The sequence below is a fragment of the Pantherophis guttatus genome, chromosome 4, assembly GCF_059756535.1.
Source record: "Pantherophis guttatus breed Tessera chromosome 4, ASM5975653v1, whole genome shotgun sequence".
Lineage (NCBI taxonomy): Eukaryota > Metazoa > Chordata > Lepidosauria > Squamata > Colubridae > Pantherophis > Pantherophis guttatus.
In genome coordinates, this window is record NC_142066.1 from 123808968 (window position 1) to 123821348 (window position 12381).

The 12381-nt window shown below is 36.8% G+C and overlaps 1 protein-coding gene and 2 long non-coding RNA genes across 4 annotated transcripts in view; 1 reads left to right on the top strand and 2 right to left on the bottom strand.

Moving 5' to 3' along the window:
• LOC148114337 (uncharacterized) overlaps positions 1-12381 on the bottom strand; it is a 133781-nt gene that overhangs the window by 41208 nt on the left and 80192 nt on the right. The window lies entirely within an intron of this gene.
• LOC148114338 (uncharacterized) lies at positions 538-8281 on the bottom strand. The gene is made up of 2 exons (XR_015734036.1): positions 8163-8281; positions 538-3731 (listed from the first exon to the last, which is right to left on the bottom strand). It is a non-coding gene; the product is annotated as an uncharacterized LOC148114338 (long non-coding RNA).
• The window catches only part of MEOX2 (mesenchyme homeobox 2), a 57614-nt gene continuing 53520 nt past the window's right edge, over positions 8288-12381 (top strand). Inside the window, exon 1 of one of the 2 annotated variants that reach the window (XM_034402017.3) lies at positions 8288-9320. In XM_034402017.3, coding sequence (XP_034257908.1) covers positions 8780-9320 — 541 coding nt within the window. In that variant the 5' untranslated portion in view covers positions 8288-8779. The remainder of the gene's footprint in view (positions 9321-12381) is intronic. The other variant, XM_087892718.1, reaches the window with a different exon arrangement.

Consider the following 12381-nt stretch of genomic DNA (forward strand, 5'->3'; position numbering starts at 1 on the left):
ATATTTAAGAGCAGCTGTATGGAAAAGACATCAAATTATTAATTTGTCTGTGGATAAAACGTTGAATGTGATTAACAGTACACCTAGCAAACATTGCTTATAATATAATAACAGAAATAATTAAACAGGAGTACAGATATCTGAAAGTTCCTTACTTATTTTGGAGCAAAACTCACAATATGAACTCTCTCTCTCTCTTTTTTTTTCTTTTTTTTTTTTTGCCTTATTACCTGAACATCAATTAAAGCATCACTAAGTTTAATGGAACTTTTAAGTAACTTTTTAAAATATATACATTGCATTAACTAGTCAGTTATGCTCTTCAAATTATAATTTTTAGTTTTTATTCTAATAAAGTGCAGTTACATAAATTCTAAACAGATACAAAATGAAACTGCAATCCTACATGTTCCCAGTCAGAAAAAACTTCTATTGAGTCCAATGAAGATTACTTCATTATATGAAAATATAGAGATGCAGCATGTTTACTATTAAATAGCTGATTTATTAATTGCAAAAATGACCCATGATGTTTAAAAAAGTGCAAATACAGGAGTGCAAATATTTAGCATAAAGTGACTTTATTGTACAAAAATAAACAATAAAACAAATGTATTCATTGTAAGAAAACATTTTACAAAGTAAAAGAATTCAAATTCATATTAGAAATTTCTTCTTGGTATTAAGAGAACTAAAAATGTAGAATGTGTAGCAATTTATTGAACAATCTTCCATCTTTCAAAGCTAAAAATTATTCTGAATCCAGATGTGAATTTGGGGTCCCCTCTGGTAGTTTACAATACAGATATATAAAGCTATTGCTTTTGCTGATTCTGGATGGGTATCAATTCCATCTGGCCTTTTTCTCTTTTAATTCCTATTTCTTATGATGCATTATAGTCATTCCATTTTTTAGAATATCTTTTCAATATTATAAGTAGCTGTAGCTGGAAATGCAGATGGAACTAGTGAACATTAGAAGTCCCATTTCTCTGTACTTAGCAAAATTAAGTTCTATGGATAAGATTACAGAGGCAGCAGAAGTGGTCCTAATAAAGCAAACAATGAAATAAACCTGCTTCTTATTAAATTTCACACATTTTTATTTATACTGCTTATTTTTTTAAATAACGTGTGTTCTAAAAGTCTTTATAAATCATACCCTTTAATAAATCTATAGTTGCAGAAGATGCAGAGGAATCTATCAAGATCATGTCTTCAGATTAAAAGAACATTGAAGAATACAAAATTAAGTGGATAATTTATACAATTAACAAACTGTATGAACAGTATGTTTAAAGAGAAAGTAAGTTGCGACTGTATCTGTTATTTCTGTAATATCTTTTTCAATTGTATGTGAAGATTTTTTTAAAAAAGAAATCTATCCAGTGAATCATATAACAGTCCACTGATTACTAGTAAAGCTAGTGTACAAATTCTGACAGGAATGTGTGATTATTTGGAATTTGGCCACATATGAATATCTTATGGATTAAAAATAATATAGAATGGAAGACATTTAATACAAAGGCACAACAAAAAATAGTGTAATTTTGATTGACATTCCTGAACAATAAATAAAATCTCATTTGTTCTAAACATATTGACATTTAACAAAGCAAAAATAATGGAGAATGATATATATAATTAGTTAATGTGTTGTCATTTTGTATGTTTTATTACGTTTTTTATTTGATTTTATCTATTTTATTGTAAACCTCTCAAATTCAGATATGTGAAATGGGCAGCTGTATAAATCAAGTGGGTAAGTAAATACAGTATTATTTCAGTCAACTTCTTTTAAAGGCTTGTATTTCTGGATGAAATAAATTTTGATTATTCTCTGATTTGGAAGACTTACATGGAATTTTACATACATGACACCAGTTTCTAGTAGCTCTTAATTGACTTTTATTGTTAACTTTGAATGATGAGGTTTTAAATATATGTTTATAGACATGACACAAGACATGGGGAGTAGAGTTTTGGAAATGACAAGGAGTTGTGTAACATACAGGAAAGAATTACGAAATTGAATTATTTATTTAAAGTGTGTATGTGTGTGCGTATGTGCATGTCTCTCTGTGTGTATATGTATGTGTATATATGTGTGTGGGTGTGGTATGTATATTTCTCTAGCTTTTAATGGACATCTGCTGATTAAGATTGAAAGATGAGATATTATTATTTGCCAATAAATAAAAGATGAGACATGAGATGAACAGAATTTTGGTTGAAATATTAGAGAATGTATTAAGCTATTGAAAAAGTTTATACTTGTCTGGTTGAAGGGGGAAATGTCCATTATTTATTTCTATATTTTTTGTTTAATTTTTTTTCCTTTTCCCACCCAATTCCCCCTTTTCCACTTTGCACTTTCTATTTTTTTCTTGTTTATTTTATTTTGTATTAGTGTTTTATCTTTGTAATTTTAAACCAATAAAGACTACTATATACGAGTATGTATATATGTATGTGTATACACACACACACATATATATACTCATATATACACATATACCAGTATATACTCACTTGTTTTGTCTATTCTTTCATAAACATCACCAGAAATTTTATAAATAATAAATAAATTGCATTCCAGAAACATGTGGTATTTTCAATACTTTATAAATCTAGTAATTCACCTACATAATTGGACAGACTCTATAAAAAACAATATGATCTATAAAATTGTGTGTGTGTGTAGTTTTTAATGGATTCACGATAATAAATAATCCCATCAAATTAAAATAAATTAGACCCTCCTTAAAACACAGCATTCCTTATGGCTGATACGCTTATGAAAGACCTAAACAAGATGCACGCAGTATTTAAAAACTGTTGTTTTCATTACTTTCTTTTACTTTTGTGTATCTCTCACTGCCCATTACACAAGTATTAAAAGCTTAGTTCATTCACATCTTTTCTCTCTTTTTCTTATGCATAATTCCTTTTAACTATGACAGCATCTTTTCCATCTGTAGTGCTAAAGTGCCATGTTTCATTTGTCTTTGATCTGGAACATTAACTATTTTAAGTAACCCCTTCACTTAGTGACTTGAAGCATTTTATGGCTCAAACTGAATGGTCAACTTTGTTGCTTTTTCTATCCCCCCAACCTTTCAAAGCTCCTTGTCCCACATCAATGATGAGTGATTGACAGGAACAGGTTGGGAAGAAATTTCAAGACACATTAACCATGGAAAATAAGGGAAGAGAATTTAGCCCAAATCATGGGCTCATTCCACCTATCAGAGATTAAAGCCAATCCTATTTAAAATTCACCTGAAGCACTAGAGTGATATTTGCCTTTGACATTCCCAATTATTTCTCAAAAACCATCTTAATGAAAGTCAAAGTAATTGTGGTAAAATTTTGTATTTTACCAAATGGCAGAGAGGGAGAGGGGGTTGCCTCTAATTGCCAGGGCATCTTTACTCACATCAGTTCAAAAATAAGCCTCTTTGGTGGAAGTTTAAGTTTTTTATACATTTGCAGCCAAATACAGCTTTACCAGCATACCACAGCAGTACAGGATAGGCATCTCTAAAGCTGCTCCATATTAATAGATATAAGGAAAGAAGAGAGGCAGGCAGGCAGGCAGGCAGGCAGGCAGGCAGGCAGGCAGGCAGGCAGGAAGGAAGGCAGGAAGGAAGGAAGGATTTTCCTGAGAATGATCAGCAATAGAGGAGGCTCCCTTTCATTTCGTCCCCGTATACTGGAACTTCCAACTGAAATGATAAAAAATAAGGCATAGAAAATTCAATCAGAGTTGTTACATTCTTTTGGAAAAAGAAAGGGGCAGAAAACTACTACTCAACTCTGAATGTTTCTCAGTCTCTATAGCCATCACCAACTTTTTCAGAAAGAAATATTAGAAAGAATCATCACAATGATTTCAGACGATTATAAACACCGTAAGAAATAGGATCCAAAAGTGCAGAAAACTCTTACCAGCCCCAGAAAATCGCAGTGCAGCCGGGCGACCTGAAGAGCATCTGTTGAACAAAACTTTTCTATTTTTTTTTTCAAAGAAAGTCTGCAAAACTAATTTCCCACAGAATCAGACTCAATTTCCGTTTAAGCCACTGCCTCTTGCAATTCTCATAACGCCCCCCCCCCCCCACGCCAATGGCAGATGAAACTAACGCACGGGTGCGTGTTTTCATGCAAAGCACTGGAAATCTCATGGATTGGGACTAAATATCTGGAACAACAAAGAATCAAAACAAGATTTTGGAAGTGCGTGAAGGGAGGAAAAATAACCCCGATGTCTTTAAAAAATCCTTCGTTTATCAACAGTTACTTTGTTGAACTAATGTGAACTAACTCTGCTCTGCCGCCCTTGGCTCTTTGGAAGCGCCCTCGAATTTTTTCCAGACACCTGGGACAATGCAAACGCGGCCACCAAGGGAGACAAAATAAACTTTTCGCTAAATGGGATGGTGTCGCATATAGCGAAGGCCGAGAAGGTTATTTTGAAAGGACCGGAATCGAGGTTTTTAGGGTGCCTTGCGTTGGCTTTTTTTTTTTTTTTCTCTCCCAGGGGACAAGCGTAGTTTTTCAACGAGGCACGTGTTCTTACGACGAGTGTTTTGTGGGTAAATGGAAACAGAGAGAGAGGCGAGACAATTTGTTTTCCTGGATATTGCTTTCGAATCAGTCTTAGAGGGAGTCCAGCGCGGCCGCGGCAGCATCGGCTTCATCCGATTTGTCAAGGGCAGTTTGTTACATGGGTATTTTCGGGAGATTTACAGTAATTTCGAAACCGCCGGTGGGCCCCCGTTTTCGATTTCGTGACAAAACGGGAGGAGTCCAATCTTGCTTCTGGGACACTCCCGGCTGTGCTGAAAGTGAATCAAACTAATCTGGCGGGAAACGGTTCTAGCGCCGTTGATGCACTTCGGCTCCGGCGCTTGCCATAGCGCCCCGCATATCCTAAAGTCTGAGTCTTTATCTTAAAGATGTACCTTCCTGGAACCCTGACTCTCTTGCCTCCTTTTGTACTTATGCCTCATTGCCTTAATTTTCTTCTATCCATGTGGGCCTTTCCTAGTGAGTACGGCTTGCCCTTCAAAACGAGGTCCACCATAATAAAGGCTCAAAGCTGAACTTCCTTTCTGCTTAATGATATGGCACCCAAAGCTGTAGAAAGAAACGGTGCCCAAATCAACAGAACTCCACAAACTGGGCTCAGTAAGAATTGAATTATTTTCATCAGATGTTTTGAATGAAAAGGGTCCCTTTTAGCAGATCATCAGAGATTTCCAGAGACAATATGTGTGGATCCAGACATCCTTAACAATTGCTTAGTTTATACCAGGGTTTCTCAATCTTGGCAACTTAAAAAGGTGTGGACATCAACTTTCAGAATTTCCCAACCAGCATGTTGGTAGTTGAAGTTCACACCTCTTTTAGTTGCCAAAATTGAGAAGCACTGGCCTATACAGTTTCATCCTGAAGGTTCTATGAACAGAACTTCTCAAGTCTAGGGATGGTTTCATAGGAAGATAATTTATCTTATATCATAAATTTTATGCCATTCTGTACCTGACACAAAAGCAGATGCCACAACTTCATCCACGGAGTTCATAAAATAATCTGTATGGAGAATGTAATGAAAAGAATGAATTGCCTGTAAAATGTTGCATTCATGATCCACCAGTTGTCTATGACTTCACACTACGGGCTCCAGGTCTCTATTGGGCTAATGGACCAGAGCTTGTCCAAATTCAGATGCTTGCTGAAAAATTATAGACCAGTTCTTCTTTTGCTCAGCCCAATAGGGCTTTTTTAAGGGGGCAAGGAATGGAGCCAGGAATATTGAGGAAAAAGAGGGTATAAATCAGTCAATCAAATAATGGGGTCTTATCCAACCTGATTAAAGCATTTGTATACTTTAATTGGATTACTTTGGGGAAAATGTTCTGTACTATTTTTCTCTTCTTCTTCTTCTTGTGTCATATCCATCATCGGACATTGGCAATCATGTTGGCAATCCTATTTTTGTCAACAGCCGCATGAAAAAGTGCTGCTGAGTTTTGTCCAAACCAGTCCCTTAGGTTTTGAAGCCATTATGTTATTTTTCTCTACCATAAAAAATTAGCCCAAATTATTTTTCTTCTAGTGTAAAATGACACTTTATAAGAATTAGTTTATTGGTTCATTCATTGCATTTGTATCCAGAGAACTAAATGCAGTGTAAATAGGTTACCTTTTCCCTAATTTAATCATTTATAGGAAGTGGCAATTTTTATAATGAATTCTTTGAAATCTATACAGTATGACATTTTGAAAGAAAGTGAGTGTTTCTGTTTGACACTGAAGCAGATTTAAAATAATTCCATATTTGTAGCACACTCTGAGAATTACTGTTCGAACATTATAATGAGAAAACTTAAGGACTGTCTTATCTCATGAAAATCTCTATATTCATAATTTATACAATCTTGGCAATAAGTATTAACATAAACCAAAGTATTATTATTCCTATATTGTAAACTGTGACAAAAGAAATTTTCCTTAGCATTATTTTGTAATGTCAAGGCTTTTATAAGTTTTGAGTCACACAATTCTAGATATCAACCCAATCCTATGCAGTTTTATTAAGATACAATATCCAGTGATGCTTACTCTATAATGTTGGAATAATTCCATGGAAAGTAGCTGTTGACCAAGAAAAAGAGAGAAAATGAGAAAATGATGCAAGAAAGTATCTATTTCCTAATGAAGACATAATCATAACTGTAATATGATACATTCTGTGAAAAAGCTCTGCCTCTGTTCCAGGTGTATCATGAAATATAACTGTTAAATCTGAACATCTTAGGAAATACATTAGCCAATATGACCTGTTAACAATCTCTAACAATCTCTAAATCTGGAAACTAGGACATGAAACTGTTACTCAGAACTTTAAACCAATCAATGGACTTTTAAAAGCTCCTTCATTTTTATCCCATAAAGTAGAATCGCAAAAGATAAATTACAGTACTGTTTTCAAAATCATCCAATTCAAAAAAAGCTTGCCAATTACATGATCAAATGGCAACCTACTAACAAAGTCACACACCTGGGATCTCTTTTGCATCACAAATGATATGTTTAAAACTATGGTTGATCATGTTAATACATTTCTATGAATGTTGATTTTTAAATGTAGTCATTAATGATTGAAAGCTGCAATCTGTCCAAACTTTTCATTTGTGAATAAACAGGCTGAAATAAATGGATATTGTTAATTTGACTTCAACTTTGACTTGAAGATTGGTTGGAAATGAATTGAGATTTTACTTCATTCTCAGCATTGTTACTTACTGTGTGAAGATGTTATAAGTCCATAATCAACATGAATGTAATGTTCAGTGTGCTAGCCTGAACTTCCAGGAACTGTGTTGTACAGATAGGGAAATGTACATGAGTAACTGGATCACAAAAGCCTTGGCAAGATGAAAAATGCACTGAATAGGGATATTTCTGATTTGGATATTCCCAAAGAATACAGATTGATTTTGAATGTTCAGCAACCAGGATCATACAATGTGCTGAGGCACAGTAATGCTTGAACTGGTACTGTTAGAAGGCTCCTCCAAGGTATGGTACTTTTCAAGTGACTGAAAGTGGAAAGTAGAAAGACATTGAACCATATTTAGGAGCAACTAGTCCTGGGCAATATTAACTCACTTTCACTCTCCAGATCATTCAAAGTTGGGCAAAAAAATATTAGGCAGTTTGTAGAGTCACTTGGGCCTTTCACTTACACATTCTTCTTTTTCCTGGGTAACACAATCAGAACCTTGGCTCTATTTCATATCACTGCACTATTTACAGTAATTGCAGATGAATAAACGAGAAAGTGATCTCTAGAAGGTCTAGTAAGAAGACATGGGTTACACCAAAAATTATAAGCAAAAACAGACACCATTCCTTGCTCACATCTGGAATAAGCCAAATCCCTTCCTTCATACTGCTCAGAAAGAATGCTTTAAGCAGGGTTCATCACAAAACGTCCTAAAGAACAGAGTAGCTAAATGTTGTCCTTCCAGACTTTCCTGGTTGCACTTTCTGGAATATCCTTATTTCTAGTGTATCCATCCCTAGCCCAAACGAGGTAATAAGGAAGTAGAAGGAACTTCCAGATGGGACAGGTGTGCTTCTCTTACCTGCACTCTTGTTCTGCGCCACATAAAGGCAAGATCTGAGCCTTCATGCCCCGCACCTTGTGAGGGGCGTGTTGGGCGGAGCTCGGCTCTGGAAGGGCCACGGATGAGGGTAGGCTGGGCCCCCCAAAGGTTTCTTGCCCAGAGCTTATTAAGGTCCTGAAACTGCCTGCTTCTTGGGACTGACCCGACTCCTGGCAAGCAAGAGCGAGGCTGAACTGGGGTCGCGGGTGAGGGCAGCTGCAGGTCGTTGTTGGGGTGGCTGCTGGGCTGGCGTTCGTATGTGGTCAGCGCCGCGCCGCTAAGCCAGCCCCCGGCTCACGTTACACACTCCTGTATTTATAACTTCGGCGAGGCGCTTCCCCCTCCGAGCATTAGCGCGGACCACCTCTGTTCCGCCGCCTGCGAGCCCTGAGCGGCCGCTTCTTGAAACATCCGAGCAAAGCCACGGCCGGGATTGGTAGCCAAGCGCAGGAGATCTGGATTACACCCGAGCGTCGCGGCGCGCAGCCACCGGCCTTAGAGGTGGCTGGGAGGAGAGGGGAGTACCGGGTCGCTCCTTATCCTCCGGTGGGCGTTCGCTGGCAGTGGGGTGGCCACTCGGAGCCCTGCCGCATGCCATGGATCACACGCTTTTCGGCTGCCTGCGCAGTCCTCACCATCCCCCTGGCCAGGGCTTGCACCCATTCTCACAGTCTGCGCTTGCCCTGCACGGCCGCTCCGATCACATGTCCTACCCGGAGCTCTCCGCGTCCTCCTCCTCTTGCATCATAGCGGGTTACCCCAACGAGGAGGGCATGTTCGGCAGCCAGCATCACAGGGGCCACCACCACCATCACCACCACCACCACCATCACCAGCAACAACAGCAGCAGCACCAGCAGTCGTTACAGACCAACTGGCACATCCCGCAGATGACTTCCCCGCCACCGCCTCCACCGCCCCAGTCCGCTTCATCCAGACACAGTCTGTGCCTCCAGCCCGACTCGGCTGGACCCCCGGAGCTAGCCAGTAGCCCCCCAGGACTGTGCTCGAATTCATCAAATTTGGGGACCGGCACCCCGACAGGAGCAGCGTGCGCTCCGGGAGATTACGGCAGGCAAGCGCTGTCCCCGGTAGAGACGGAGAAAAGAATGGGCAAGCGGAAAAGCGACAGCTCAGGTAAAGCCACCTCCCTTACGTTTCTTCTGTCCGGAAAAACGGTTCTCCCTCTCCCTCTCCCTCCCTGCTTTCCCTTCTCCCTCCACCACTCTATGTGTGTGTGTGTGCGAGAGAGAGGGAGGGAGAGACAGGGAGGGAGGGAGGGGGGGAGAAAGAGAGAGAGGGAAAAAGGGAAAAGAAGAAGAAAAAAATAAAATAAAACCCGGGATGAGCGATCCGGGAGCTCTGAAACAACTGAAGTCAGTATTGGATTTGTTCTGGAAGCCTTTGGCGCATGAGCGCTTGATACCTCGCGTGGTAGTGACAAGACCCCAGTTGTAGCACGCGAGAGCTTAGCCACTGGCCTATCATTACACTAATTAAAAGACTATATTGCTGCTCAATACCTCATCATAGAGGTAGTCACAAGTGTTAAGGACTCGGATTAGGACACCTTGGAGTTAGGATCCTTGAACTCCTGCTCTAAGAGGTTGCAGTGAAATCACAGCCTTTTCTAAAGAATGCAGTTTGGGGGCATCTAATATTCAGGTTTATCCTTAAGTCCACTATATCTTTTCTTTCTTATCAAATTTCTACCTAAGGAAAAGGATAGGGCTGTATTCATGCTCACAAAAAGTACCATTCCCCAGTCAAGGAGTAAATTCTAGTTACTTTTTTTAGGACTTCCCATCTAAATTATTTCTGGGACACTGGTAGAATTGAGATAGAATTTATGCTGTGGTTTTATTTTGGTTAGGCTTATAGAATAAAGACAGATCACATAAATATGCAAATCATTCTACTTTTCAAATGAAGTTCTAGAAATGGATGCTTAGGCTTCAAAAAGTACACAAAAATAATCAAATGAAAGTGTATGTGTATAAATATGAGTGTTTGTATCTTCCTGCTCTAAGTACAATTATTTCATGTAACTTAATTTAGCATTTTGGCACACTAATTTCACTGTATTTGTTTTATCATCCTTAGTTGGATATTTTTGATTTATATTTGTTCTATTAAATACATATTTAAATTTGCATTTATATATGTGTGTGTGTATTTGTGTATATATGTATGTATATGTGTGTGAATACGTATATGTGTATCCACACATGTGTGGATATATTAAAGTATGTATATTTATTTAGAAAAGAATTCCAAGTTTTGATCAAGTAAAAGTCATGGTCTACTTTGAAATTTAAAAGTGCAAAACTGTCCATAGTTATATCTGAATTCTTAGGACTGTTATATAGAAATGTACTTCCTTGACAGTTTAATGCAAAATATTTTGAGTCCTACTCATTTTGAAACTTGTTGTACTCTGTCTTGTAGTTTAGGAAGACAAACTGAAAAGCTGATTTGAATTACATTTTAAAAACTGTATTACAAAATACAGAAATTATAGAAAAGTATTTCTATAAATATGGTTAAATGGGTAAGAAATCTTCAGGCAGTCCTGGATGAAGGACGTTTCATTATAACACTCCTAAAGGTAAGAAATAGATTTGTATATATGCACACACATCTTCACACACATGCAATAGGATGGTATAAAACTGACTTTAGACAGAAATCTGAAGGATTTTTACTCATGACTAAAAATAAGAAGGAAACTGAATCTTTTACTGAAAATTCTATTTCTTTAAAAAATAGATGGCTTTTTGAATGGTACATATTTGATCAATTTAGAATTGTTTCAACTATTTTCTGTGTTAATTAGATGAAGAAAACTAAAATTATAACAACTTTTTAAATTTTAGTATAATTGTTGCCTAGTAATTGACAAAATAAAGTGGCAGGCTAAAGATTTGAAAGAGACATAAATTGGCATTTATTTGAATTATAATTATCTATCAATCAAATTAAAGTGATTATTGCAGAATTCTATAAAACTGATTGGGAGTTAGTTTTAATTATAGTTTTATGCTCATGTTTTACAAAGAAAAAATTCAGTGTGATTAGCTTTCCAATATAAGGTTATAATACCAACTGGCATTCATAGGCATATATCTATCTTGTATCTTTCTTATACACTACTAAATACTTTAGAAAAATATTTTCAATATATGTAACTATGGATTGAAAATATCAGATTTAAGATAATCAGAACTATATCTTTTCAGATGCCAAATTTTTCTGTGTATATTATGATCAATAGGCTATATTTATTTACTTATGTATCTGAATATTTTTATGGACATGTATAATGTTTATCATATTTGTATCTTATCATTTCTTATATTTAGATAAATATATTTAAAATAAAAGATGTATAGCCATAAGAGATACATAAGAGTGTTTTAATTAAAAAAAACTTTTAAAATATAAAGAAATCAAGAAAGATTTTCATAAGACACTTAAGTATTGATTTACAGTTGTTGAGAGGAAACAAAAGAGAAAATATTCTTTAGTTATATCTTCAGTACAATAATATCTGGTGTTGAATTATTTGTGGAATACATACAATATAAATGGCAATGTGTTTGTGCTTTGATAAAACATTAGCATAGATGCTATATAGAAACAGAGGTAACAAGGCAGGCCTGTCAATCTCATTGCTGGTTTTAGGTATAGGCCTCCTGATCTTTAAAAAAAATCTTACTTGTTCTCCAGTAGGGCCAACATGATCCCATGCAGAAATCTAGGCAGTTGTACAGGGTGACATTGTGATTTGTGGGTGGTGCTAAAATGGAAAGAGGCTTCAGGTAACTAATGACAGATAGCCTCAGTATATACAGATAGTCCTCGACTTACAACAGTTAGTTTAGTGACTGTTCGAAGTTACAATGGCACTGAAAAAAGTGACTTAAAACTTTTTCTCATTTATGACTGTTGCAGCATCCCTATGGCCATGTGATTCACATTCAGATGCTTGATAATTGGTTCATATTTATGACGGTTGCAGTTTCCCGGGGGCAATCCCTTTTGCGACCTGAGAAGCAAAGTCAATGGGGAAGCCATATTCACTTAATAACCGTGTTACTAACTTAGCAACTGCAGTGGTCACAAATGTGGCAAGAAAAATTGTAAAATGGGGCAAAACTCACTTAACAAATTTCTTACTTCTTACTTATATTTTTGG